Source organism: Spermophilus citellus, assembly GCF_964194105.1.
Source record: "Spermophilus citellus genome assembly, chromosome: 6".
In the NCBI taxonomy this organism is placed as follows: Eukaryota; Metazoa; Chordata; class Mammalia; order Rodentia; family Sciuridae; genus Spermophilus; species Spermophilus citellus.
The window spans coordinates 73148723-73176213 of NC_138187.1; the positions used below are offsets into that span (position 1 = coordinate 73148723).

The 27491-nt window shown below is 33.7% G+C and overlaps 1 protein-coding gene across 5 annotated transcripts in view; it reads right to left on the minus strand.

The window, feature by feature from the left end:
* Positions 1 to 27491, minus strand: part of MINDY3 (MINDY lysine 48 deubiquitinase 3) — an 89032-nt gene that overhangs the window by 19512 nt on the left and 42029 nt on the right. For all 5 annotated transcript variants that reach the window (XR_014022429.1, XM_081297419.1, XM_081297417.1 and 2 more), the window contains 2 exons: positions 22317 to 22387; positions 21676 to 21756 (listed from right to left, as the gene is read on the minus strand). Coding sequence is in view for 4 of the 5 variants with exons in the window: in XM_081297419.1 (XP_081153545.1) it covers positions 21676 to 21756; positions 22317 to 22387 (152 nt within the window). In the remaining variant the exon portion in view is untranslated. The remainder of the gene's footprint in view (positions 1 to 21675; positions 21757 to 22316; positions 22388 to 27491) is intronic.

Genomic DNA, 27491 nt, shown 5'->3' on the forward strand with positions numbered 1-27491 from the left:
TACGAACTCTAAAAACTGAATTCACAGAAGCAGAGAGGTAGAGTGGTGGTTATAGAAGTGGAAGAAATGGGGACATAATGTCAAAGGGGATAACATTACATGCCTGAGTAACTTTAAAAAAAAAAAAAAACTTCTATTACATAGCATGGTGAATACAGATAATAAATACTGTTCATTTCAAAATTGCTAAGAAGGTTAATTTTAAATGTTTTCACCAAAAAAGTTAAGTATCTGAGGTGACAGATCATTAATTAATGTGATTTAATGACTCTACACTGTAGTCCACATTGTATTACTTTGTATCCCAGGAATTCATATAAGAGGTCAACTTATAATAAATAATAAAACACTCTCAGAATACAAGTAAAACAAAACACCTTTTAGGGGGATAAGATGGTGGACAATATTATCAAAACATTTCTTCAATATTCCTACAAAGTGATGTTTTGGGAAAAGTTGAGAGAAGCCAGGAAGATTCCACATTTTTAGCCACACAAAAAAGTTTATATCAAATACTTTGGCATTAAAGGTTTCAGAAAATGCAGGAGTGGAAGATGGACTTAAGAGAACTGCCTGATACTATGTGTCTAAGTTCCAAAGGTTACAAATTAAAAAAAAAATGTTTTGCTAATCTAGAAAGGAATTAATTTAAATGAATTCTAATGAAAAGTGCACTAGATATTTATTGCCTCTGGTTATGACTATGTAAAAAGAAAAAAAAACTCAGCAGCAAAACAAATGACTGTGGCTGTGTTCCAATAAAACATCATTTTACAAAAATAGGTGGTGGGTTGATTTGATCTGAGAGCCAAAGTTTGCTGACTTATAACATTTGTTAAGTGTTAAACATGCTTCCTTTTATTCTACAGATATTGGGGTGTAAATATGTCTTAATCATCTCAAGAGCCAAAATATCTTCTTTGTAAAGAAGATATTGGCTATTGTCAGAAAGAAGAAACAATGTGGGGAATTCTAGATAGAAAGAACTGAACTGTGAAAGGTAGGAAGGTGGGGAAACTGGAAGAGAAGAGGACTGATAGGAACTGAAAGAGAAAAGGAGAAGCAGCTAGAAAGGGAAATCAGTTCTGATGGAAGAATGAATGGCTGTGAACTTTCAGAGTTTTGAGGTAATGGTTAAACATCCATGTACAACAAATGCAGTTATCTTCATGCATGGCACATTGTGATATGTGAAACAAGTATCTCAAAATTCCATATGTGGGTAACAACAATAAAACCATATGTTACCAACCTAAACAGAAACTCCCCTTTTCCTTCCAAAAACATCCCAATTGTACTGGCCAAGTCCCATATAATAAAAACACCAAATGTAAGTGTTTCAAATAAAGCAAATTTTGTCTTGAAGAATTGAAAAATCATGTTTTGCTCTGTTGGCCACAGTGATAGGCCAATTTGTTAAATTCCTTAGGAATTAACAGGCAATTTGTTAAACTCATTGGGAATTAACTCTTCTTAATCGTACCACTTATTTTAAGTGTGTTTAACACCAGAAGGGAGAAGAAGGGAGGGTGGAAGGGATAATAGTAAATGCTAATGAAAATAAGTTCTCACCCACAAGTCTTCCAAAGTGAGCCTGGCTTGCTTATTTTGAGTGTTTACAATGCCTTCTAGATTACTATAGAAAAATAGTATCAGTGAAAGTTTTTTATATAATTAAATGTTTACTGATGAAATCAGAATTTATAAAACCACCCTCTATACGACTAAATTTTAAATCTTTATTTAATATAAATTGCAACACTAATTTTTACCAATTTATTTGTAAAAATTTTTTACCAATTAGTTTAAACATCTGTGAACAAGCTTCCTAATACAAAGATTTGTAGCAGAATGACCCATGTTGCAAATTTGGTAATACACTAATAATAAATGTAGTGATTTGCTGTGCAAGTGTGAACAGAAATAAAGAATTTCATTTAATTCAGTGTGTTTTACAATGCTAAAGCGAAATATTTTGGAGAGGTATTATAGCTTCCATATTTTTCTTATGGTACATAAAAGAAATAATCACAAAGGATAAAGTGAAATAAAACTTTCATATAATACCTATGTAAATGTGAAGAATATGAAGAATATTCTACTTCTCAGATTTTCCATTTCTAAAACTTAATATAGTAACAGCTTTAGATTTCATTGTTAGAATTATTTTCCCAATCTATCCATGCAGCCGTAAATTTTATTTTTAACAGTCAAGCTTATTAGATGGTAGACTTAGCTGATGCACTTAAAATCACAGTTTAACTCATGAAAAAAAAAAACATGTTGCTATATTTTCATGAATATTTAAAAAATTATCTTTAAAAATTTTTAAATTAGATAATTTTCTTATTACCTAATATGAAGTTAAAAAATGCATGCTAATCCTTTATTCTGCTTAAATTAGCCACTGATTATAATTAAGATTCCAATACTGTAATTCTAAATTACTGAAGTCAGTAGTAACTTTCATCCCTAGTTCCATTTAGAAGAAAATTTTAATAAGAAAAGCATCTAAACTTTTAGTTACTATCAATAGAAAAACATCAAAAACTTAAGAGATAAATATTTAAATACTGCTTGCTTTTAGCTATATAAGATGACTCACAATCAAAATGATTTTATCCTAAAAGCAATTCTCTATATTAGTCTGATAAAAATTAGATTCTTTGGTCAGAGGAATGTTAGAGTAAACACCTTCTATTTAGTCAGTTTATTGTTCAAAAGGGATTGCTAAAAATTAAGGCTTTTCACGTTATCTAACTTCACCCACCTTTAATTGGTAAAGTGCCACAGAAGAAAAGGAGGGATAAATTCAAGGCGTAATGGGACTATCTTATATCCTACAATTGTGAATGAAGTATCCTTTTTTCATGCAGCTCTCTGTACTATCAAGATAATTATTCACTGATCACCATAAACCTTTGAAAATGTGCAACACTAGCTATCCTTTTGAACATGTAGTGAAACATAAGGACTATGTTAGCTAAATATAAGTAGATTATTAATAAAAGATCTTTAAAGTTTATTCATTATACTTTTCACTATTATCAAGAACAATCTGCTGTCATGAGTAATTAAAGAACCTCCAAAAGCCTAACCTAACTTCAGGCATATAAAACATATAAATAAATGACATTTTAGCTTGCAGACTTTTTATAGTGCTAAAAGCCTCTTCAAAAAAACAAGCTAATTGGTGTATAATTTACCTTTAAGTAAAATTTTACTTTAAAATCACCTTATAATCTGCTTAATATCAACTTTTTGCCCACCAACTATACTTAGAATCTATTCCCATCATTTTTATAAGCCACTTATCAAATATTCTCAAATATCACTTGAACATAGGTAGGACAGAATTACTTTTTCCATTATTTTTCCCAAAACGTACAAAAGCCCCAGGCCATCTCCATAGAATACTACAATTTGTGTTGTATCAGTAAAGTCATCAGGGCAGGCAACAATGAAAAACACTTTGAAGATCTTTGTCCAGAAAAATACTCTAAATATACAGTGGAAAAAAGGCAGTAGAAGGAATGGCTGATGGACATGAGCTACTCTTACATTATACTCATCACAGTTATTAATGAGTGGGCCTTTTCTCCCACTATCGTGACTACACAGCTTACTTTGAAAATCCTTACAGCTCTTCTCAACTGATTTCTGCTGTAGGACAACTACTGCCTCAAGTTGTCTACTTTGTAACTATCCTATGCATCTAGGATGCTATTATGAACATCTCTGGGAAAATAGTCTTTCAAATCACTGTTTACTCTCGTTTATATAAACACCATTTAAGAGTTTATATAAACACCATTTAAGAGATGTCACCTGTTTTCTTAATAAAATACAGTAGTGAAAAGGCTAACTTGAGCATATAAATATCCAACATAATTAAAGAAAAATGACTTTTACAGATGGCAGAAGTTAGCATTATACAAACACAAAGGTAAAAGGCACACTAAATCTGAAAAAAATTTCTCTTTATTTCTAAGAAAAGACTCTTTGGATCATCAGAATTAAACTCTCTTAAGTCACCAGGACACAAAGTAATCTACTGTGATAGATGACATTATTGTTTCCAATTAATTGCTCCTCCCCTTCCTTAAGAGGATTAAATATCACTGCTTCACTGCTTATTGCTGAGAACCTGAAGTCCCTTTCTATGGGAAGGGTCAACTCTCTTGCTGCAGTTACATCATGTTTGGCCATGTGACTTGTTTGGGCCAGAGACACGTACCTGGAAGTGCCATTATAGCTCCCAACAGAAGCTATAAGAGTTCTGTCAAGTTTTGTGGAAGTCCCATTCTTACCCTCTGTCAGGAGTGCTACATGTTCCTTCAAGCCACATCTTACAATAAAGGAAGCACACAGAGCACACCTCAGTCAATGTATAGATGAGAGAAATAAACTCTGGGGTGTGTGTTTGGGTGATGTGCAGAGGGAGTTGTAGTTCCCAGTTCAGGCAAAAAAAAAAAAAAAAGTGTGGGGGGATTATGATGTAGAGAATTTAAATATAAGAGACTTAATTAAATTCCGTTTATCACCCCCAGTAGGCATTTCTAAACACTGTCCTGTCAGTAGTCAAATATTCCTCCTTCCCTAGAGGATGGACAGCTCTTGTTGCCCTCTTCTTTAATGCCATTGTGGAAACCTCTGAAATTTTAGAGTTGTCTGTTAACTAAAGGAAAAGAATTAAAACCTGATGTTCTGGGTGGGCTTTGATTCTGCTTGTATCACATGAATGTTTGCTCTTCCTATTCACACCTGATATGCTTTTTCCTCTTTCTCCTCATGCTATTCAATGACACAATTTTAACAAAACTACAAATAAGGGAATCTCAACATATGCAGACTTCATGTGTTTCAATATGAAAATGAATGCCTAAGGAGATTAATGAAACTGAGTCTACTCAATACCAATAATATATCCAAGGTAGGCCTGGATTAGTATGAATAAAAAGAAAAGGATATTCTCCATCCCTCCCCCAAACAATTCTTTCCCCCTAATATTTTAAACAAGGTTTCAATAACTGAAAAACAATCACAGTACTCAAATTTATAATATTTAAAACATTTCATCATAGTTTGAGAGAAATTTATTGCTTATTAGGTGATTTACTCTACTTTAATAAATTTGCATTACATTCATGCTTTGGATATTCATGTTTTTTGTCTTTTATCTTAAGATAAACATTAATATAATGTGAAGATAATCTGGGAATAAATTTGGTTATTTAAGCTAGTCTGATATCTGAATCCCAGCCTCTGACTCCATCCTAATATCTTCTAGCAATAGGATGGTTTAACTATAAAATCAATTGCTACTCTCCAAAAATAGTATGATGTTTCACATATCACACCTCTTTTTCTAAACCTAGAATATAGCTGACTTTTCATATAATTCTAAAACTTATCATGTTCTTTCATTCAACTGTCAATTCATCTGCATCCACCTCTCCCTTCAGACTCTACTCCACTCTAGCAAAATGATTTGATTTCATTTTCCTATAATTTGTTCATGACTTGGAGATGACATTTTTTAATTGGCCACAGATTATAAAATATAGATGAAAATGGTACTTTAGAGATTGTTTACATCAAATAGTGAAACATAAATGCAAGTAAGATACTTAGCATAGTTCCCAACAGACAACACTCAGTAAATGATTAAAAGATATTATTAATCCTTACATTTCAACAGTATTTAATACAATGCCAAATGTTTGCTATATTAGGTAATGTGGAAAAACAAATCAGGTGCTCTCTGTCACAAAAAGGTAGGGCATGGAAAAAATAGGAACAAAGAAGTAGAAGAAATGACAACCATAATGCAAAAGTCTTTCAAAATTAGACCATGAGTGCCAAGCAGGAATTTATAATCACATTCTAGGCAGAGGGTAACAAACAACAACAAAACAAATCAAACTTATTAAGACTTAGTGATGGTCATACAATGAAATACCTAAGATTTTGCCTTAATCTGCTATCAATTCTACTGGCTACAATTCCAACCCCCCCACCCCAATTATGGACACAGCTAGAGGTGTTGACTCATCAACACTGATCCACAGTATTGATGAAAGCTCATAGAATTTATACATTTTACACAGTTAGGCCCTTCTATTAACAACAGTTTATCTTCTTTAGACAATTACTTGTATTATATTGTAACAAAAAATAAACAAATTCCCAGGAGAAGAGCTCTCTTCCAATATCCCTGACATGATCAAGAAATAACTAAAAGGAAATGATTTAGAAAATACTCCAAAACCGGGCTGGGGATGTGGCTCAAGCGGTAGCGTGCTCCCCTGGCATGCGTGCGGCCCGGGTTCGATCCTCAGCACCACATACAAACAAAGATGTTGTGTCCGCCGAGAACTAAAAAATAAATATTAAAAATTCTCTCTCTCTCTCTCTCTCTCTCTCTCTCTCCTCTCTCTTTAAAAAAAAAAAAAGAAAATACCCCAAAACCAAATATACAAATGTAGCAGCATGAGGACATTCAGAGTTGGAGCAAAGAGATACTACATACAATTAATGTTAACTTTGTTTAAGGAGGCAAGAACATTTATATTTGGAGAGATTTCTGTTCAAAATAATTAAAAATAAAAACTTTTAGTACTAGGATGGTACTGCACATTAACATAACCCCAAGTTTCTGATGCCCCAAAGTATGCAAAGCATGTAGGAAAAAGTTTGATTAAAAATTCATGTTTTGAGAGGCTCCCAGAAGATGGCAGCGAATAGAGTGCGTCATCCCCGTGTACCGCATCACTGCAAAGGTGATTAGTGAGTTTAGAACGGCCAGAAGCTATCTTGTTAGGAATTTCCAGCAAAATTGGGGTGCACTGAAACCTAGAGGTAGGATTTCAACACCCAAGGATCAGTTACTGCGGCTCAATTGCGAGTGAACCGTGCGCCTGGACATTCAGGCTGATTGATCAGTGGCCCGCCCACCAGCCGGAGCCTGCGCGCTAACATGCCAGCAATGCAGAGAAACGGTGCTACGGATTCTGTGGGGTCCCGCCAACTGTGCCCTCACAGTGCTGCAGGCTCAGTTCTGGGTTTGAGACGGGGGAGAGAAACAGTCCAGATCTGCCCTCCACACCGGACACCCCACTGAGGAAGGCAGTGGCCACCATCTTGGAGAGCTGACGTCACCAACACCAGTTTCTGACATATCCGACCCCATCGCAGCAAGTTCAGCGATAGAACAGATGAATATTAGGAGACGGTCTATAGTCCGCCTAAGCCCTTAACTACCCCCAAGTACTCCTGTCTATTCTCTTGTTAATATCTGCCTGCATTTAAGCAACCCCCCAAAGAAGCTAAGATATACTAATCTCCATACTATCAAATCGCCCGACCTTAACATAAAATCCTAAGTTCAAACCTCAATTCTCTATATGCCATCAAAATCTGTAGGCCTTTAATGAAACTAATGAATTAAACTTAAATCACAATTAAATCCAACATCTCTAAACATTGTCTCCCAACACAAAGAAGAGATCTTGGAGCTATACAAAACTAAAACAAATTTATAGAAGAAAACACAGCAAATAGAGTTGGAAAGTAATGTGAGCACCATGAAAAAACAAGGGAAAAAAGGATTACAAACAATGCAGGACAACTTAAATTTACAGGAGAACCTAGAGGCACCAGAAAAATGGACAGAGAAAGAACTCAAGGCATACCTGACTCAGATGCAATGGAATGTTAAAGAAGTCATTAAACAGCAAGTCCAAACAATGAAAGAATACTTTGAAAATGAATTACATAAGCAGAATCAAAAAGCAAAAAATGAACTCTACCAGGAGATAGAGATTTTGAAAAAAAATCAAACAGTAATCCTAGAAATGCAGGAAACCATAAACCAAATCAAAAACTCAAATGAGAATATTACAAATAGACTAGATCAAATAGAAGTCAGAACATCAGATAATGAAGACAAAGTTTATCAACTCGAAAAGACTATAGTCAACACAGAAAGGCTAGTAAGAAACCACAAGCAAAACATCCAAGAGATATGGGATGTCATAAAAAAACCAAACTTAAGAGTCATTGGGATAGAGGAAGGTATAGAGGTCCAAACCAAAGGAATGAGCAACCTATTGAATGAAGTAACCCAACAGTGGGAGGTAACTCAGTAAAGGGGGGTGGGGAAATAACCAAAGAGGAAAAACAAGCCAAATTAAAATAAATAAATAAGTAAACATTACTGGAAGTACAAAGCATATATCAATAGTAACCCTAAATGTTAATGGCTTAAACTCACCAATCAAGCAACATAGGCTAGTAACTTGGATTAAAAAAACAGACCCAACAATATGCTGCCTTCAGGAGACTCATCTGACAGGAAAAGACATACTCAGGCTGAAGGTGAAAGGTTGGGAAAAATCATACCACTCATATGGTCCTCGGAAGCAAGCAGGAGGGGCCATACTCAAATAAAATCAACTTCAAACTTAAGTTACTCAAAAGGGATAAAGAAGGACACTATATACTGTTAAAAGGAACCATTCTCCAACAAGACATAACAATTATCAATACATATGCACCAAATAATGGTACTGTAATGTTCATAAAACAAACTCTCCTCAAGTTCAAGAATCAAATAGACCACAACACAATAATTATGGGTGACTTCAACATACCGCTCTCACCATTGGAGAGATCCTCCAAACAAAAGCTGAATAAAGAAACTACAGAACTCAATAACACAATCAATTACCTAGACTTAACTGACATATATAGAATACATCAACCATCATCAAGCGGGTATACGTTCTTCTCAGCAGCACAGTAATCCTTCTCAAAGATAGAGCATATATTATGCCATAGGGCAACTCTTAGTAAATATAAAGGTGTGGAGATAATACCATGCATCTTAACTGATCATAATGGAATGAAACTGGAAATAAATGATAAAAGAAGGAAGGAAAAATCCTGCATCACCTGGAAAATGAACAATAAGTTACTGAATGATCAATGGGCTACAGATGACATAAAGGAGGAAATCAAAAAATTCTTAGAGATAAATGAAAATACTGACATGACATATCGGAATCTATGGGACACAATGAAAGCAGTTTTAAGAGGGAAATTCATTGCCTGGAGTTCATTCCTAAAAAAAAAAAAAAAAAAAAAAGAAAAGAAAAAAAGAAAAAACCAACACATAAATGAGCTCACACTTCATCTCAAAACCCTAGAAAGGAAGAGCAAAACACCAGCAAAGGTAGCAGAAGGCAAGAAATAATTAAAATCAGAGCAGAAATCAACAAAATTGAAACAAAAGAAACCATGGAAAAAATTGACAAAACTAAAAGTTGGTTCATCGAAAAACTAAATAAGACCATCAGACCCTTAGCAATGCTAATGAAGAGAAGAAGAGAGAGAACTCAAATTACTAATATATGGGATGAAAAGGCAATATCACAAAAGACGCTACAGAAATACAGACGATAATTAGAAATTATTTTGAAACCCTACATTCCAATAAAATAGAAGATAGTAAAGATATTGATAAATTTCTTAAGTCATATGATTTGCCCAGGTTGAGTCATGAAGATACACACAATTTAAACAGACCAATAACAAAGGAGGAAATAGAAGAAGCCATCAAAAGACTTCCAACCAAGAAAAGCCCAGGACTGGATGGGTATACAGCGGAGTTTTACAAAACCTTTAACGAAGAGTTAATACCAATACTTTTCAAGTTATTTCAGGAAATAGAAAAAGAAGGAGCTCTTCCAAATTCATTCTATGAGGCCATCATCCTGAAACCAGACAAAGACACCTCAAAGAAAGAAAACTACAGACCAATATGCTCTAATGAACCTAGATGCAAAAATCCTCAATAAAATTCTGGCGAATCGGATACAAAAACATATCAAAAAAATTGTGCACCATGATCAAGTAGGATTCATCCCTGGGATGCAAGGCTGGTTCAATATATGGAAATCAATAAATGTTATTCACCACATCAATAGATTTAAAGATAACAACCATATGATCATCTCGATAGACGCAGAAAAAGCATTCGACAAAGTACAGCATCCCTTTATGTTCAAAACATTAGAAAAACTAGGGATAACAGGAACTTACCTCAACATTGTAAAAGCTAAATATGCTAGCCTCAGGCTAGCATCATTCTAAATGGAGAAAAACTGAAGGCATTCCCTCTAAAATCTGGAACAAGACAGGGATGCCCTCTCTCACCACTTCTATTCAATATACTTCTGGAAATACTGGCCAGAGCAATTAGACGAAAGAAATTAAAGACATAAAGATAGGAAAAGGAGAACTTAAATTATAACTATTTGCAAGTAACATGATTCTATACCTAGCAAACCCAAAAGAGTCTACAAAGAAACTACTAGAGCTAATAAATGAATTCAGCAAAGTGGCAGGATATAAAGCAACATGCATAAATCAAAGGCATTCCTGTATATCAGCAACAAAACCTCTGAAATGGAAATAAGGAAAACCACTCCATTCACAATATCCTCAAAGAAAATAAGATACTTGGGAATCAACCTAACGAAAGAGGTGAAAGATTTATACAATGAAAACTACAGAACCCTAAAGAGAGAGATAGAAGAAGATCTCAGAAGATGGAAAAATGTACCCTGTTCATGGATAGGCAGAACTAACATCATCAAAATGGTGATATTACCCAAAGTTCTCTACAGGTTTAATGCGATGCCAATCAAAATCCCAACGGCATTTCTTGTAGAAATAGACAAAGCAATCATGAAATTCATATGGAAAAACAAAAGACCCAGAATAGCAAAAGCAATTCTAAGCAGGAAGTGTGAATCAGGAGGTATAGCAATACCAGATTTCAAACTGTACTACAGAGCAATAGTAACAAAAACAGCATGGTACTGGTACCAAAACAGGTGGGTGGACCAATGGTATAGAAGAGAGGACACAGAGACCAATCCACAAAACTACAACTATCTTATATTTGATAAAGGGGCTAAAAGCATGCAATGGAGGAAGGATAGCATCTTCAACAAATGGTGCTGGGAAAATTGGAAATCTATATACAACAAAATGAAACAGAATCCCTTTCTCTCGCCATGCACAAAAGTTAACTCAAAATGGATCAAGGAGCTTGATATCAAATCAGAGACTCTGTGTCTGATAGAAGAAAAAGTTGGCTACCATCTACATACTGTGGGGTCGGGCTCCTAATTCCTTAATAGGACACCCATAGCACAAGAGTTAGAAACAAGAATCAACAAATGGGACTTACTCAAATTAAAACATTTTTTTCTCAGCAAGAGAAACAATAAGAGAGGTAAACAGGAGCCTACATCCTGGGAACAAATTTTTATTCCTCACACTTCAGATAGAGCCCTAATATCCAGAGTATACAAAGAACTCAAAAAATTAAACAATAAGATAACAACCCAATCAACAAATGGGCCAAGGACCTGAACAGACACTTCTCAGAGGAGGACATACAATCAATCAACAAGTACATGAAAAAATGCTCACCATCTCTAGCAGTCAGAGAAATGCAAATCAAAACCACCCTAAGATACCACCTCACTCCAGTAAGATTGGCAGTCATTATGAAGTCAAACAACAAGTGCTGGTGAGGATGTGGGGAAAAGGGTACACTTGTACATTGCTGGTGGGACTGCAAATTGGTGCGGCCAATTTGGAAAGCAGTATGGAGATTTCCTGGGAAAGCTGGGAATGGAAGCACCATTTGACCCAGCTATTGCCCTTCTTGGACTATTCCCTGAAGACCTTAAAAGAGCGTACTATAGGGATACTGCTACATGGATGTTCATAGCAGCACAATTCACAATAGCTAGACTGTGGAACCAACCTAGATGCCCTTCAATAGATGAATAGATTAAAAAAAATGTGGCATTTACACACAATGGAGTATTACTCAGCACTAAAAAATGACAAAATCATGGCATTTGAAGGGAAATGGATGGCATTAGAGCAGATTATGCTAAGTGAAGCTAGCCAATCCCTAAAAAACAAATGCCAAATGTCTTCTTTGATATAAGGAGAGCAACTAAGAACAGAGCAAGGAGGAAGAGCATAAGAAAAAGATTAACATTAAACAGGGAGGAGAGTTGGGAGGGAATGGGAGAGAGAAGGGAAATTGCATAGAAATGGAAGGAGAACCCTCATTGTTATACAAAATTACATATAAGAGGATGTGAGGGGAAAGGGAAAAAAACAACAAGGGAGAGAAATGAATTACAGTAGATGGGGTAGAGAGATAAGATGGGAAGGGAGGGAGGGGGATAGTAGAGGATAGGAAAGGTAGCAGAATACAACAGTCACTAGTATGGCAATATGTAAAAACGCAGATGTGTAACCGATGTGATTCTGCAATCTGTATACGGGGTAGAAATGGGAGTTCATAACCCACTTGAATCAAATGTATGAAATATGATATGTCAAGAGCTTTGTAATATTTTGAACAACCAATAATAATAATAAAAAATTCATGTTTTTAATAATGAAATAATTAGTCTGTGTAGACTTCTACCCAAACTTTTCAAGTATTTCAGAGAGAAGTTTAACTTTGGTGTCTTTGTTATTTTGATTTTAGACAATAAGTATTTAAAATCACAGGAGTTATTACAAAAAATACTTTAGTTTCTTAAATCCATTTCCTTTCTGCAGTAGTAAGACAGAATCCAAACATATATACAAACTCTAAATTTTACTTAAGACAAATGGATGGGATGATGAAACTGCACTAAAATATGGAGAAAACTGTTAGAAATGTCTGTAAATTAAGTATTTCAAATCCCATGAATTTTAACTAATACATTTTTTAATGGTGGTAAGCAGTAAAAGTTATAAAGCATCATTTTGCTTCTTTTCCTTAGAACTATTTATTTAGAGAAAACTGTTTAAGTAGAGAAATGCAGAGATGTTAAAGCAGAACTATGCAGTTTTTAAACATCTAACAAAAGGACCCAATATTTAATTGTAATAATCTTCCTAATATACATCAAAGAGTAAATCACAAAACAGCTTGTTTGGTAGAGAATTCTATTCAGACTCCCATAATAGATACCACTGTGAGAACACTGTCAGCCCCAAGAGAAAGAGGTAAATGTTTTGTTTCTCCTTCACATTAAATTGCTTCTCTATACATTTTGTGTTTAAATGTTAATATGTTTTCACATTAATGCATAAATGTTCTCACCTGAAAACTGCTTTATTATAGGAAAAGTCAAAGGTAATATTATGTACATACAGAGTCCATAAAAGAGAACAAAAAAGGGATGTCAAACTCATCTCCCAACTTCAAAAGAAAGTCTGAACTGGATCATCAAGGGAATTAGTCACTGAATTTCTAAAGATAAAACTAGGTGTTATAAGCATGTGTCAACTATTTTTTATACTGGATCAGCAGATGTCATCCCAGATTGAGATTCAAATGGACAAAAAGACATTTCATCTACCCCTTTACTCATATCATTGTAATATTAAAGGCACCATTATATTAAAAGTACCTCATCTTGAATTTCATAATTCCAATTTCATAATTATGCATCACAAGTTTCATAATTAGTTCTTGAAGAAAAAACTAAGAAAATGGCTCAAATAGTTTATTCTTGAAGCCCAAATACCAAGAAATTCAAAGAATAAAAAGGGAAAATGATGGAAAAAAAAGAAGGCAAATATTCAACAATCCTTTAAAGTATATAAATATGTATCAAGACCAGACTTGACTCCTGAAAAAAAGAAATAAAATGTATCAGAAGATGTACATTATACAATCTTCTTATATAAGAACTAGTTTTATCATTTGAAATTTAGGAAAAACAATTCACAAAGAAAAATAAGTATAAGAATAGGTTCTAAATTAAGCACTTCCTTTCCAAAATACATTTTTTACCCTTGCAGTAGGTTTGCAAGTTCTCAACTAATCTCAGCAAAAATACCATGACATGATTTCTCAAGACCCATTGCCCAAGCATACATTCCCATTCCATATTATAGATCTAAAGATTTTGTTTTGCCATAGCTCAGATGACCTGCCTGGAAAATTTTCTATCCTACCTAATAGGAATTAAGTTTCCTTCTTTGAAGAGGTCCATTTACTTAACTGCCTTTCACCTTTCCACATCTTCTTATTAGAAGGTTCTGTTGGAACTTTCCAGCTTGATGACTTTGCACTCCCTATAAGGTTCCTACAGTTAGATTCTGTGATATTTCCCCCTCATTGCTAACTGAAAAACTTCCATTTACAAAGGACAGCTTGTATGCATTACTCATAAGCCAACTCCTTGAGACACTATGTCGAGGAGTACAGTATCAGTCTTGTTGTTTCACAGAGGCTGATGTTTAGATGATCAAAAGATCTCTTTGTTTATACCACTAGGTAGAAAAGATGATTTATAAATATGGAGGACAGTTTAAAAACTTTAGAAAAAAATTTTCATAAAGACAGAACTAGGTAATAAATGATCAAGCTGAAGTTTTATAACCTTTTCATAAAATTTAATTGTTAACTTTTCAAAAAACTGACTTGTGAAAATCTTTTCCAATCTGATAAATGTGTTTAATGATTCTTGATAGGTCAGGAAAATGGTTCTAATAAAATTGAAAGCTAAGTTCTGGGCCACTGGACCTCTCACATAGGAAGTGATAACTGTCAAGTAAAGAGTTCAGCACTCAAATTTGAAATAACGAATTAGTGCTTTTTAAATAATTAAAATTCCTAAAAGTTTTAAGAGTAAACCATTCATTTCAAAAAGGGAAAGCCAAAATAGATGAGAGATTATTTCACCAAAGGGAAACAATTCTTATCCGTGTTCAAATCATGAAAGTAAATCTTAAACATAAGAGTATATATAGATAGTATATAGATTTATAATGTTTATTTGTAAATATTAAACAAAGCCGGTCTATTAAATTTATATGAGTGTTTAAATTGATCAGGTAAAATAAAAAAAGCTAGTTTTTCAGCTATTTTCCTTCCATATAGGGTATAATATGTACTAAGTACTATTTCCTGTTTCATTAGCTTAGCATAATAGCCTGTTTTTCATTGGTAAAACAAAATACCTGAGTCTAGGTACTTTACAAAGAATGGGAGATTTTGGCTTGAAGTTCTGGCGCCAGTCCATCTGTCTGGTCTCTAACGAGGGACCCTTGTCTGACTCTCAACATAGTAGAGGAGTGCATGCAGAAGGAGCCAAGGAGGCAATATGGCCTTGCTTTGTAACAACTCACTCCTGTCAGAAATAACCCCAGTCTTGCTGACAGTGATGCCCCCAATGACCTAACTACCTCCAACCAGGTTCCTCCTTGTAAAGGTTCCAACTCCTCTCCCCACTGACATACTGGGGACCATGATTATAGCATGTAAACTTTGGGGGAATTAGCCACTTCTAAACTGTAGCATAGCTACAGTGTTAAACTCTCATAACCAAAGAATATTTAGTAATCTTAAAATCCCCCCATCATGTTCATCATAGCTATATATCACAATTTTTATTAGGATCAATCTTCAATGTTTGGTAAGATCAATCTGGTGATCCTTGGTCTGCTCATACTTAAAAGTAACCAGAAAGTGCTGTCTATGTGGGCAGGACTTATAAAACCTCACTGTGAGACTATTTGATTGGGCCATTTCAATAAGAAAACCCAAACTGTAGTCTCTTATTATCTCTTGACTTAGTCAATATGCATCAAGAAAAACCCTCTAGTTTCCTACTCTTAGTCTTCATAATTGAGATTCCACCAACCAACTCACCATGAATCTTGTTCTATTGTCTGGAAATGCCTTAATTGCTTGCCAGGCTGCCTAAAATTCTGTCTATTGCCAAAGGACTCTCTCACTTCTAATTCCTAACCCTTAGTGCGAGGCCTATTTCCGTAAAATCAGTGGTAACATTCTAAGAAGTCAATCTTGATTTTTATCTCAAGTTTATAGTTGCCTTGCCCTATAACCCTGAGCAAATCAATTTTCTTTTCTTCTTATATGAGAAAATGCATAAGTAAAAATCAAACATTTATGATGTAATTAAGATGATGACTATTAAGGCAAAAAACTAAAGCTTGATGATATCATATTAAAGCAATTTTGACCCATATCAAGGTTTTTAAATGGTACACCTACTTTTTATAAAACTACTTAAAAATAAAAATAATTTATTGGCACTAGCTAAGTCATTTTAAGAGAAATGCACCACAGTGTTGGGGGTGTGGCTCAGCAGTAGAGTTCTTGCGTAGTATGTGCAAAGCCCTGGGTTTGGTCCTTAGCACCACATAAAAATAAATAAATAATTTTAAAAAGGTGTTGTGTCCAACTACAACTAAAAAGAAAACTAAAAAAAGAGATAAATGTACCAAGTAAGAGAATATCAAATAGTTACTTCAACAGAGAAGCTCAAAATGAAATAGTACAGGGGATATTATATCAAGTCTTCAAAAGAAGTAGGGTATTCTAAACCATTCTTTCTCATATTACATTTAAGAGGAAAATTTAAACGTTAGTGAAGTTTTAAAATAGTGACAAATTAAATGGTGATAAGTAATAGAATAGGTATTTTCAAAAGGTACCATAATAAATTTAAGGATATCTTGAATGCTTAACGCACAGCATTCTCTGGCCTAAAATCTTAGTTTTTCCACTATGTACAAGAAAACAATACACCAAACGAAGAACAATTTTGTTAAAAGGAAATTTTATCTGTTTGACAAACACTCCTTTGAAATAACTATAATTTGATCATTGGATTATCTATAAACATAAATGCTCAAAAAATCAACATCAAGAATTTGAGGTCAAGTTTTGCATTAAAGAAAGATAAACAACAAACAATGGAGAACACTTAACTGGATTCTTGTTTGGGAGTGAAAAAAGCTGAGGGAGGGAAACACTTTTGGGATTATTCTGATTAAGTTAGAGATTCAACTTCTAAAGAAAAGTTAGAAATGATTAGGTTGGAGAAGGAAATAAGGTAAAAAGATATTAAACAGATTTAAGTAAATATAATTTGCAAAGCAAAACTAAAATTGGAATGTGAGAGATTATCTTTATGGAAAAGAAAATTCTAGAATTTTACAAGTTGGACAATACACCTTTACTTTCTTCAAATGTAAGAGCTGAGACCTTTCTTCTGCTTGTACATATTAATATATTTGTAAAATATGCAGATTTATCTGCACAATTTGGAAAAATGAGCCAAAGCCATCAACCACTTGACCCTGGAAATATTTTAGTGCTAGCCATGAAACTACCTACATAAGAATATTTGAAAATTTAGAAGTTATATTCTTTGGCACAATATAAATTATTTTCAAATTCCAATTCACATATATTTGAAAGTCATTGACTTGAAGTAAATACTTTTAAATTACCAAAATGAATAGAAACCAAACTGATATTATTTCTTTGATGAAATATCAATTTGAGCTTTATCTTCTAGCATGTAGTTAATGTTACTCATTATTTGTCTAAATTTAATTTTCAAGATGAAAATTAACACCTGCCCATTCTACTTATCAGGTTCTAACACTTAAAGCTTTCATTCTACAAAAATCTATGATGTGAATATAGAACAGTGAACTAAAAATTACACCTCATTGACTAAATCCAATGTATCACCAAATGTTGACATTTTACTTTGGGAATAAATCTCTCAAATTTATGTACTTTATTCCTCTCTACATAATTACCCTGGACAAATTCAATTCTTCACTAACTTGAAATATGACAAGTCTTGTTCACTCTCCCCTATCTTATATAAACAGGGTACATCCTCTTCACTATGTCTGTTCCACAATTAACCAGAGTGAATTTTCCAAAATGTAAATTTAATCCCACTCCTTTCCTTCCTACCTACCACAAAACTATCTCCCACCTCCAATTTTTAACCAAGTCTAGTGATTGCCATTACTCTTAGGATGTTGAGTAACATGGTTGCTTATTTTTCCAGCCTCACTTCATACCACTAATTCTCAGTGCTCCTGTTCTTCCCAGTTTTTGTTCTCACCACAATCTTTCCTTCTGCAGGCATTTATTTCCTCCACTGAGAATGGCTTTCCCTTTTTCCTCAGTTTAATCATTCTTATGCCTTTAGTGATCATTTTAGATATCAATTCTTTTTTTTTCTTTTCTTTTATTTTTTATTGGTTGTTCACAACATTACAAAGCTCTTGACATATCATATTTCATACATTAGATTGAAGTGGGTTATGAACCCCCGATTTTACCCCAAATGCAGATTGCAGAATCACGTCGGTTACACATCCACAATTTTACATAATGCCCTATTAGTAATTGTTGTATTCTGCTACCTTTCCTATCCCCTACTATCCCCCCTCCCCTCCCCTCCCATCTTCTCTCTCTACCCCATCTGCTGTAATTCATTTCTCTCCTTGTTTATTTTCCCATTCCCCTCACAACCTCTTATATGTAATTTTGTATAGCAATGAGGGTCTCCCTTCATTTCCATGCAATTTCCCTTTCTTTAAGGAAACATCCCAATCCTCCAAAAGTAAGATAGATTTTTACAGCAATGTAGACCTAACTTTGTAAGTGTGAAAATTTGAATGCCTCCTTAATTATAATGCATACCTTCATAAGAACAAGAGCCACATCTATTTTTGCTCATCACTATATTAACAATACCTGGCATAATGCCAGGCACTTTATATGCTAGTAAAATTTGATAAATGAGTTTCTGAATACCTAAAGACAGTTGAAACTGTGATCACCTGAAACACATTAAGAATTCCACTGTTTTTTCACTGGCATTTCATAATGCTAAAGTACAGGTTGCCTTAAAAATTATAAGTATAGAATTTTTAAACTTAATTTTAACCAGTTCAAACAGCACACAAAATATTTAAATCAAACACATTAACAGAATTTACAGAAAAAGACATCAATTTCTACAATAAACTGCTGGGGTAGGAAAACACCTTGTTTAAGGCAATGGAACATAGAATGAATAAATTCACCAAAACCAAACCAAAACTCAAAAATAAAAACAAACAAATGGCCAAAAGTGATAACTCAAATATAAAATATTAAAGAATGACTAAATAATCAGGGGTTATTAATTCCAAGTACAGCAAACTTTCCAGTGTTTTCTATATGGCAAAGAATATATAAACACTAATTTATAGTTAAAAATACCTAAAATTGAACCCAATAAATATATTATCAAAAGGAAAAAAAACTTTACTTGCAACTCTTTTTAAAATAACACAATTGAACAATCCAAATTTGATGTTTCTAAAATACATTGAGGGCTGGGGATGTGGCTCAAGCAGTAGCACGCTCGCCTGGCATGCGTGCGGCCGGGGTTCGATCCTCAGCACTACATACAAAAAACAAAGATGTTGTGTCTGCCAAAAACTAAAAGATAAATATTAAAAATAATTCTCTCTCTCTCTCTGTCTCTCTCTCTCTATCAAAAAAAAATTAAAATAAATAAAATACATTGAAAGGGAAGTACCTATACTTTTAAGAAGCTTCAAAAGAAGTCACGGAAAGATAGGGTATACCAATATCACTGGAACTCAAGTGTAGAAAATACATGCAAAAGGTTTATACATTCAACTAATGAATCCTCTATCTGATAAGCCAAACTAATTGCTAGGTGCTCAGACTACAAAGGTAAGCCTTGAAACAAAATTAGTATAAAATTCAAGAGTTCTATATGATAGATGAGGAATTTGATATAACAATATTGAAGATCTAAAAATTTGAAAACTCTAAAACTTAAAAAATTTCTATAATCACCTTATTATATGTGCACTTTCCTATCATGACTATGGAGCATCAGGGATGCAAATAAATGAAGACTGATTTAAAATGTCCTGTATGTGACCTTAATGACAGTCACACACTAAGTTTTAGGTTTTGTCAGGCCTAGACCTGTGTTTCTCTTATGAATTTCACATCCCTAATAAAATATTTTATTGCATGTGGCTTGGATCTATAGATGAGAAATAGAATAAATGAGAGACCTGGATAAGGCTCACTACCTCCCATGGGACAGGCAAAAAGACAGTGGGAATTGGAAACTCTATGCTATGTGATAAACCCAATGGCACAATAAACCAAGAGCCATGGAAAGAAACAACAATAAATATCAGGAGTAGTAATCAAAAAGTGTATGTTTCATCAAGAAGGCATAATTTGTTCTTATTGCTCTGTCAGCAGTTCTAACTCAGATGCTTAAATACAAGATTCTGCAAACTCACAGAGCTCAGTTGATATATATGTGCATTAACTTTCCACTAAGTCTATTTTTGACAAAATAATTCCTTAAATATCAATTGTAAGATTTAAAATAGTTTCATCTCATCTTCTTTTACATTTATAACATACAGCTTGGTATAGTTTGTTAATTTTCCTAATGTTGAAGAATGGGGTTGGAAATAAATATAGTTTGCTTGAAAATACATTATATATGTAAATTAAAATTTTCTTTTCTGGAAATATATTAACAATGAAATCATCACTAATTAGAAGATGTTCTGTTTCTGTAGTTTACATTTTGCTTTCAACTTCTTCCTCCCTATTTTGGGAGGGAAGTAAAAAGCAAAAATTTTCTGATTAAACGTAACAAGTAAAAAAGGCCTGTACTTTTAGAGTTGCACATGATAACTTTCCCAGTTTAAGAAAACTTAATATGTTTCTTGTTCTAAATCTGCTAACTGGACTTTTGCTAGCACAATAAAAGTAATAAGAGAATAAATAATGAATTACATCTACAAAATTTAACAGTCTATCAATTCAGATTTTGGCACAATTTATACAATTCATACTTCATATAGAAACAAGTAAATTTACATTGATAAATACTTGCTAAAATTTTCAAGGAGGAATCCAAAAAATGCATTAGAACTAAAAACTTTCAAAGGATCAATTTTATATTTTCCCATTCAGTTCAAAAACTAATAATTCAACCTTATGATAACAGAGATGTTTAAATTTTGTTGAAAAATGAAATTGACAATAATGAAAACAGCTAAGCTTTACTGAGCATTTAAATTAAACTAGACATTGCTAAATGTTTTATATTTGAGCCTGACAATTAAGAGCGAGGTATTTTAATTAATCCCTACATTACAATAAGAAAAAAGGATAAGAAATGTTAGTAAGTGGCAATGGCAAGCTGGAATTTAAACGAAGGTTAAGATCAAAGCTCTTAAACACTTAATTATGAAAAGATATTATATGTAGTCAATGATTAAGACTTAAATAATTTTACATAAGCATTTGAAACACAAATGCATTTCGTTTATTTCAATATTATAATGAATTACATATTAAAACTGTGGGAAATGTTCTATCTTAAAGAACACTTGACTTTAATACCATTGAATAGATTTTTAAATTATTTTCTAAGGAGATACAGTTATTTTAGATCATGTGAGTGAGATTTTTTATCCTCCCTACCAAAAAAAAAAAAAAAAAAAAAAAGCAAACCAAAATGTGACTCCTCCATAACACAATTGAGTGACAAATTTTATTGAAATGATTCCAATATCGGAGCAATATAATACATTCTGTAGTATTTACTTCTTAGATTCTTGGAACAATCCATTTATTAGTGAAAACAGACTGACATTTGCACAAAATACAACTTATGGACTTATAGTACCTGTTTGTTTGATGCCATATTTAAAGAAAAAATCCTGCTAGAAGTATACCTTGGCAAAAAATACGGTGAGGTGAGTTTCACTGCCAACAATCCAAATAGGAAATTTTGGAGATTTCAAGTAAGAACCAACCTGGAAGAAATATAGCAAAGTAAAACAAATAAATGAAAAATTTGCAATGCCTGTTAACACATAAATATTCAAAGCATATTTTCTAATTCATAAATAAATGTAATTACATATTTCAACAGAATGCCTTATCCATAAAGATCAAATGTTCCATGTATACATAAAATGTTTTTAAACTTATATTGCACCTTTATATTATAATAATAGTCATGTAAATTTAATACAGCTAGAAATAACTAGATTAGCCCCAATTCTTAGGCTTTGGCAAAAATCCTAGATAGTATGATTCCTTCTAAGATTTTGGCACCTCAAATTCAAAGTCATATTGTATATTTTATATATTATTTTATTCTGAGTTCTGTCCCTATTCCTCTCACAGCAATCTCAGGATCAGTCAGTTTAACCATCTTTCACTTTGCCAGTTTAGACTTAGGGATCAGAAAGAAAATGAAGAGAATGGCATAGTAATAAGTTAAAATGTGCCATCATAGGAACAAAAATATTATCTACAACAGAGAACATGTGAATAAAACAGTTTCAAAATATATTAAAAATCAATTTACCTTACAATATCTTAAAGCTTCCATTAATGTTAAGAATCCTACAGCTGCTTGCTCATGTATACCAAGAAGTTCTGCAAAATAAAAAAGCAAAGCCAAAAACTTAGCATTGTATTTATATATAAACCTGAGAAGTACTCATACATATATATGTGTTTAAATATTTATATTTATACTATACCAAAATACTTTTACCTGGAAATATACTTTGAAACTTAGCACATATGAATTAAGAGGTAAAATCAAATCATTGTATTACCACTAATTATAAAATACCACTAGATTACCTTTGTGATGGATAAGGGTGATGTATCTTAAATGTATTTATAAAACTTTATATTCAATGTTAACTTGCTTAATAATTTATTCCCTGAAATCCAAAGAATTATTGGTAAAAGTAAAGACTAATATCCATGCAAAAAGGTTCACTTGAGTTGACTTTGATTTTGAAAAAAAGTGGACATGCTTATTTAGTAAAATTTATCACTGGGTAGCACAATTAAAATATGGATATTTTATGCTATCCCTCTCTTCTATAAATGGACACAGGTAGTATGCTTAAGATAGGAGATACAATGAAGGGAAAATAGTCTCTGCCCTATAAAGGCTTAGAGTTTACCAAGAAACAAATGAAAAAAATGTTTGTGCTGTGTATACACATGCGCAGGCACACACACACACTGCAGTATACAAGCACCTGCTTTACAGTGTCAGGGAAGACTTATAGGAGCGGTATCCTGAAGCATACGCAGGAGTTTTCCAGGCCAAAAAGAGGTAAGAAGAAAATTCAAAGCAGAGGAAATGGCAGAGGTATGAAAAACTGAATGTATTTAAGAAGTTAAACGTTTGTTAAAGCTTCCTTAAATTCATCTAACCTGGGGAACCTGATAAACAGTGATTAACTAAAAAAGGATTATGAAGTATATTCTGGTGTTGTATGAATAGAAAACATAACTTTGCCCTTAGACAAGCTGGGACTCATGTATCTTTAGGACTTCTAAATTGAGACAAACAACTGGATGACATAGGATAGGCAAGCCAGGGTTAGATATAGAGATTTGGGAATCATCAGCACAGAGGTTAGATTTAAAATCATGGAGGTGGAAAGAAAGAAGAAAACATGAAAAGAATAAAGAGGTGTAACAGATTATTTCACAGAGATGTAACAGTGATGATAAAATCTTTTCAGACTGTAGCATTTACCTTGCATATATTAAGCAGAACTATAATAAATACATTTGGTTCCCTATGTCAGTAGATTTTTTTTCCTGGTTAAAATTTATGTTCACTGTAAAACTATAATATGTATTCCTGGTTGCCCAACTGTGCAAAAATCCTGGCTGCTGCTTCCATGCAGGACACCCCTTTGCAGCCCATGTGTAGGAACTCCGGCTGCTAGTCCCGTGTGGACTCTTATCTACGTGCATTGGGTTCTCCTGGTTGCCTCCATCTTGGGGCACTGCAACCACTGCCAGTCCTCTACATATGGGAGTTTGCATCTGGGGACACTGTACTGGGTCTGGAGACAGCTGGCAGCCACAATACTGCATGCCACAGAGCTGCATCTCTGAACCCACCATTCAATGTCACCTCTGGCAGCACCTCATTGCTGAAAGCAGCCGCCTCCTTCTTGGGACACCTTTAGTTGGGGAGACTCCCAGTTTAGAAAACCAGCTGGAGCTCAGAAGCAATATCAAGGAATGGAAAGTCCTTATTCTCACACCTCACCGGCAGCTACTAACCCGGCACAGTGCTTGTGGCTATGCACCTAGTCCCTAGCTTGCAAAACCAGGTCCTGAACTACCCAATATAAAACAGCTCTCTTCAACAAGTGCACAACCCCCAGAATGCAGCCTGTGAGTCCTCTGGATAGAGAGGTTCACAATTGGGATGAATGAGATACAGTTTAGAGATTAAATTAGAGACCAGGAATTGTGAGGTCTATAGGTTTTAAAAGGAGTTAAGATTAGGTGCCCACATCACATGAGTGGGTCCCAAAGGACATACTTGGCATGCAGTTTCCATTGGAGACTGGAAAGTGCTATACCCCACTTCCAAGAGCTTTGCCCCCCAGGACCAATCCTCCCATCCTAATAACCTTCACTATCCTGAGGGTGGAGATACCAGCAAACAACAGACAATCCCACCTATTGGATAAGAAGGAAAGCTGGAAAGATACTGATCTCCTACAAAAACAATCCTTGTGTCTTCCTTCAAATTTTTTTTTCTTTCTCTTCTCTTGCCCTCACATCCCCAACATTTGTGAAACCATGTACTTTTCATGAATTAGGCTACTGAGGGCTGGGATGTCTGAATAGTATATTACAGTAGTGTTGTATATTCTTTTATCTCCTATTTTTACATTTTTAATTTTTCTTAATGTTTGTTTTCTGAACTCTACTGTATTCCCACTTGTCTGCCCAAATCACTTTTTCTCTCTTCTCCTGCTACTAACCAACTTCTTTAGATTCCTCTTTCATGCTTTCTAATAACTATATATTCTCACCTCCTACCCCCTCAACATCTCATCCTATATCTAACCCCTGGTTTCTTTGTCCACCATCAGAAACTGTAGACCCTTCTGCAAACCTACTGTTTATATTGTAAATAATAACTGAACTTTTCATTTCTGTATACTGTGACAAAACCATAAATGTCCTAATAGCAGCTGTTTGGTTTAAGGTTGTATATTGTTTGTATTGGGATCTGTTCACATTGTTCCCCCTTTAAAGGAGAGATATTGGAAACATGCAGGCACCCTATAAGCCTATAGGGTAAAAACTGTGACACCTCAGATCTGCAGTGCTGGAAGGGAAGACACATGAACAACATGAAAAAACAAGACAAGAAAGTGCCCCCAACAAAACAAAATAATAAATTACTAGAATCATAGCCAGCACAACAGAAAAAATGACAGAAATTTCAGGATGTACATAATTAAAATGTTCTGTGAATTAAAGGATGATATAAGAGAACAAATACAGGCATCAAAAGATCATTTTGATAAAGAGCTACATAAGCAAATACAGGAAGAAAAAGATAGTTCAATAAGGAGAGAGAAGTTCTGAAAAAAAACAAAACAGATATCCTTGAAATGAACAGAACAATAAACCAAGTTAAAAGAAAGCATCACCAACAGATTAGATCACTTGGAAGACAGGACCTCGGACAATAAAGACAAAATATATAATCTTGAAAAGAATGTTGACCACACAGTGAAGATGGTGAAGAAGCCATGAGCAGAATATTCAAGAATTATGGGATAACATAAAAAGAACAAATTTAAAAAATATTAGCATAGAGGAAGGCATAGAATTCCAAACCAAAGAAATGAACAATCTATACAATGAAGTAATATCAGAAAATTTTCCAAATATGAAGAATGCATTGGAAAATCAAATACAAGAGGCTTACAGGACACCAAAAATCACAAAATCACAACAGATCCACAACAAGGCACATTATAATGAAAATGCCTACATAAAAAATAAGGAGAGAATTTTAAAAGACACAAGAAAAAGGAATCAGATTACATATATGGGGAAACCAATTAGTATATCTGCAGATTTTTCAACCAGACCCTGAAAGCTAAAAGATCCTGGAATAGCAAATACCAGCTCTGAAAGAAAATGGATGCCAACCAAGAATCTTATATCTAGCAAAACTAAGCTTTAGATTTGATGACTAAATAAAAACCTTCCATATAACAAAAGTTAAAATAATTTACAACTAGAAAGCCTACACTACAAGAACATCCTTGGCAAAATATTCCATGAGGGGGAAATGAAAAATAACAATGAAAAATCACAAAAGGAGGTATTACACTAAAGGAAATACTAATCAAAGGAGAAACCAAATCAAGTTAAATACCAAAAATAAACAAATACGACTAGGAATATAAATCATATCTCAATAATAATTCTAAATGTTGAATGGCCTAAACTCACCAATCAAAAGACATAGACTAGCAGATTGGATAAGAGAAAATAAAAGACCCAATAATATGCCTTCAAGATACTCATCTCATAGAAAAAGACATTCACAAACTCAAGTTGAAAGGTTGGGAAAAAACAAATCACTCACATGGACTGTGGAAACACGTAGGGGTTTCCATCCTCATATCAAAGTAGACTTCAAGCCAAATTTAATCAAAAGGGATAAAGAAGGATATTTCATACTGCTTAGGGGAACCATATGTCAACAAGACATAACAATTATAAATATATATGCCCCAAAGAATTTAGCATCTACAAACTTTTTCTTAAGTTCAAGAGTCAAAGAGACGACAAAACAATAATTCTCGGGAACTTTAACACACCTCTTTCACCACCGGATAGACCTTCCAAAGAAAAGCTAAACAAAGAAACCATCCAACTCAATAATTCAATCAATAATTTAGACTTAACAAACACGTACAGAATATTTCATACATCAATGAGTGAATATACTTTCTTCTCAGCAGCACATGGATACTTTTCTAAAATAGACCATTTATTATGCCAAAAAACAACTGTTAGCAAATACAAAAAAAAAAAACAAAAAACAAAAAAACCCCAGAGATACTCCCCTACATTTTTATCAGATCATAGTGGAATGAAATTAGAAATCAATGATAAAAAAAAGAAGGTACTCCAACAGCTGGAGACTAAATTAATATGCTACTGAATGAACAATGGGTTGCAAAAGACATCAAAGAGGAGATTAAAAAATTCCTAAAGGTAAATGAGAACACTGATAAAACATACCGGAATCTCTGGGACATGTATGAAGGCAATACTAAGAGGAAAGTTCATTGCATGGAGTTCATTCCTTAAAAGAAGTCAACAAATAAATGACCTAACATTACATCTCAAAGCCCTAGAAAAAGAACAACAAATCAAAATCAAAAAAAGTAGAAGACAGGACCTGAACAGACACTTCTCAGAAGAGGATATATAATTAATCAACAAATATATGAAAAAATGTTCAACATCTCTCGCAATTAGAGAAATGCAAATCACAACCATTTGACCCAGCTATTCCACTGCTCGGTTTATACCCAAAGGACTTTAAACACCATACTATAGTTACACAGCCACATCAATGTTTAGAGCACCCAATTCACAATAGGTAAACTGTGGAACCAACCTAGATGCCCTTCAGTAGACGAATGGATAAAGGAACTATGGTATATATATA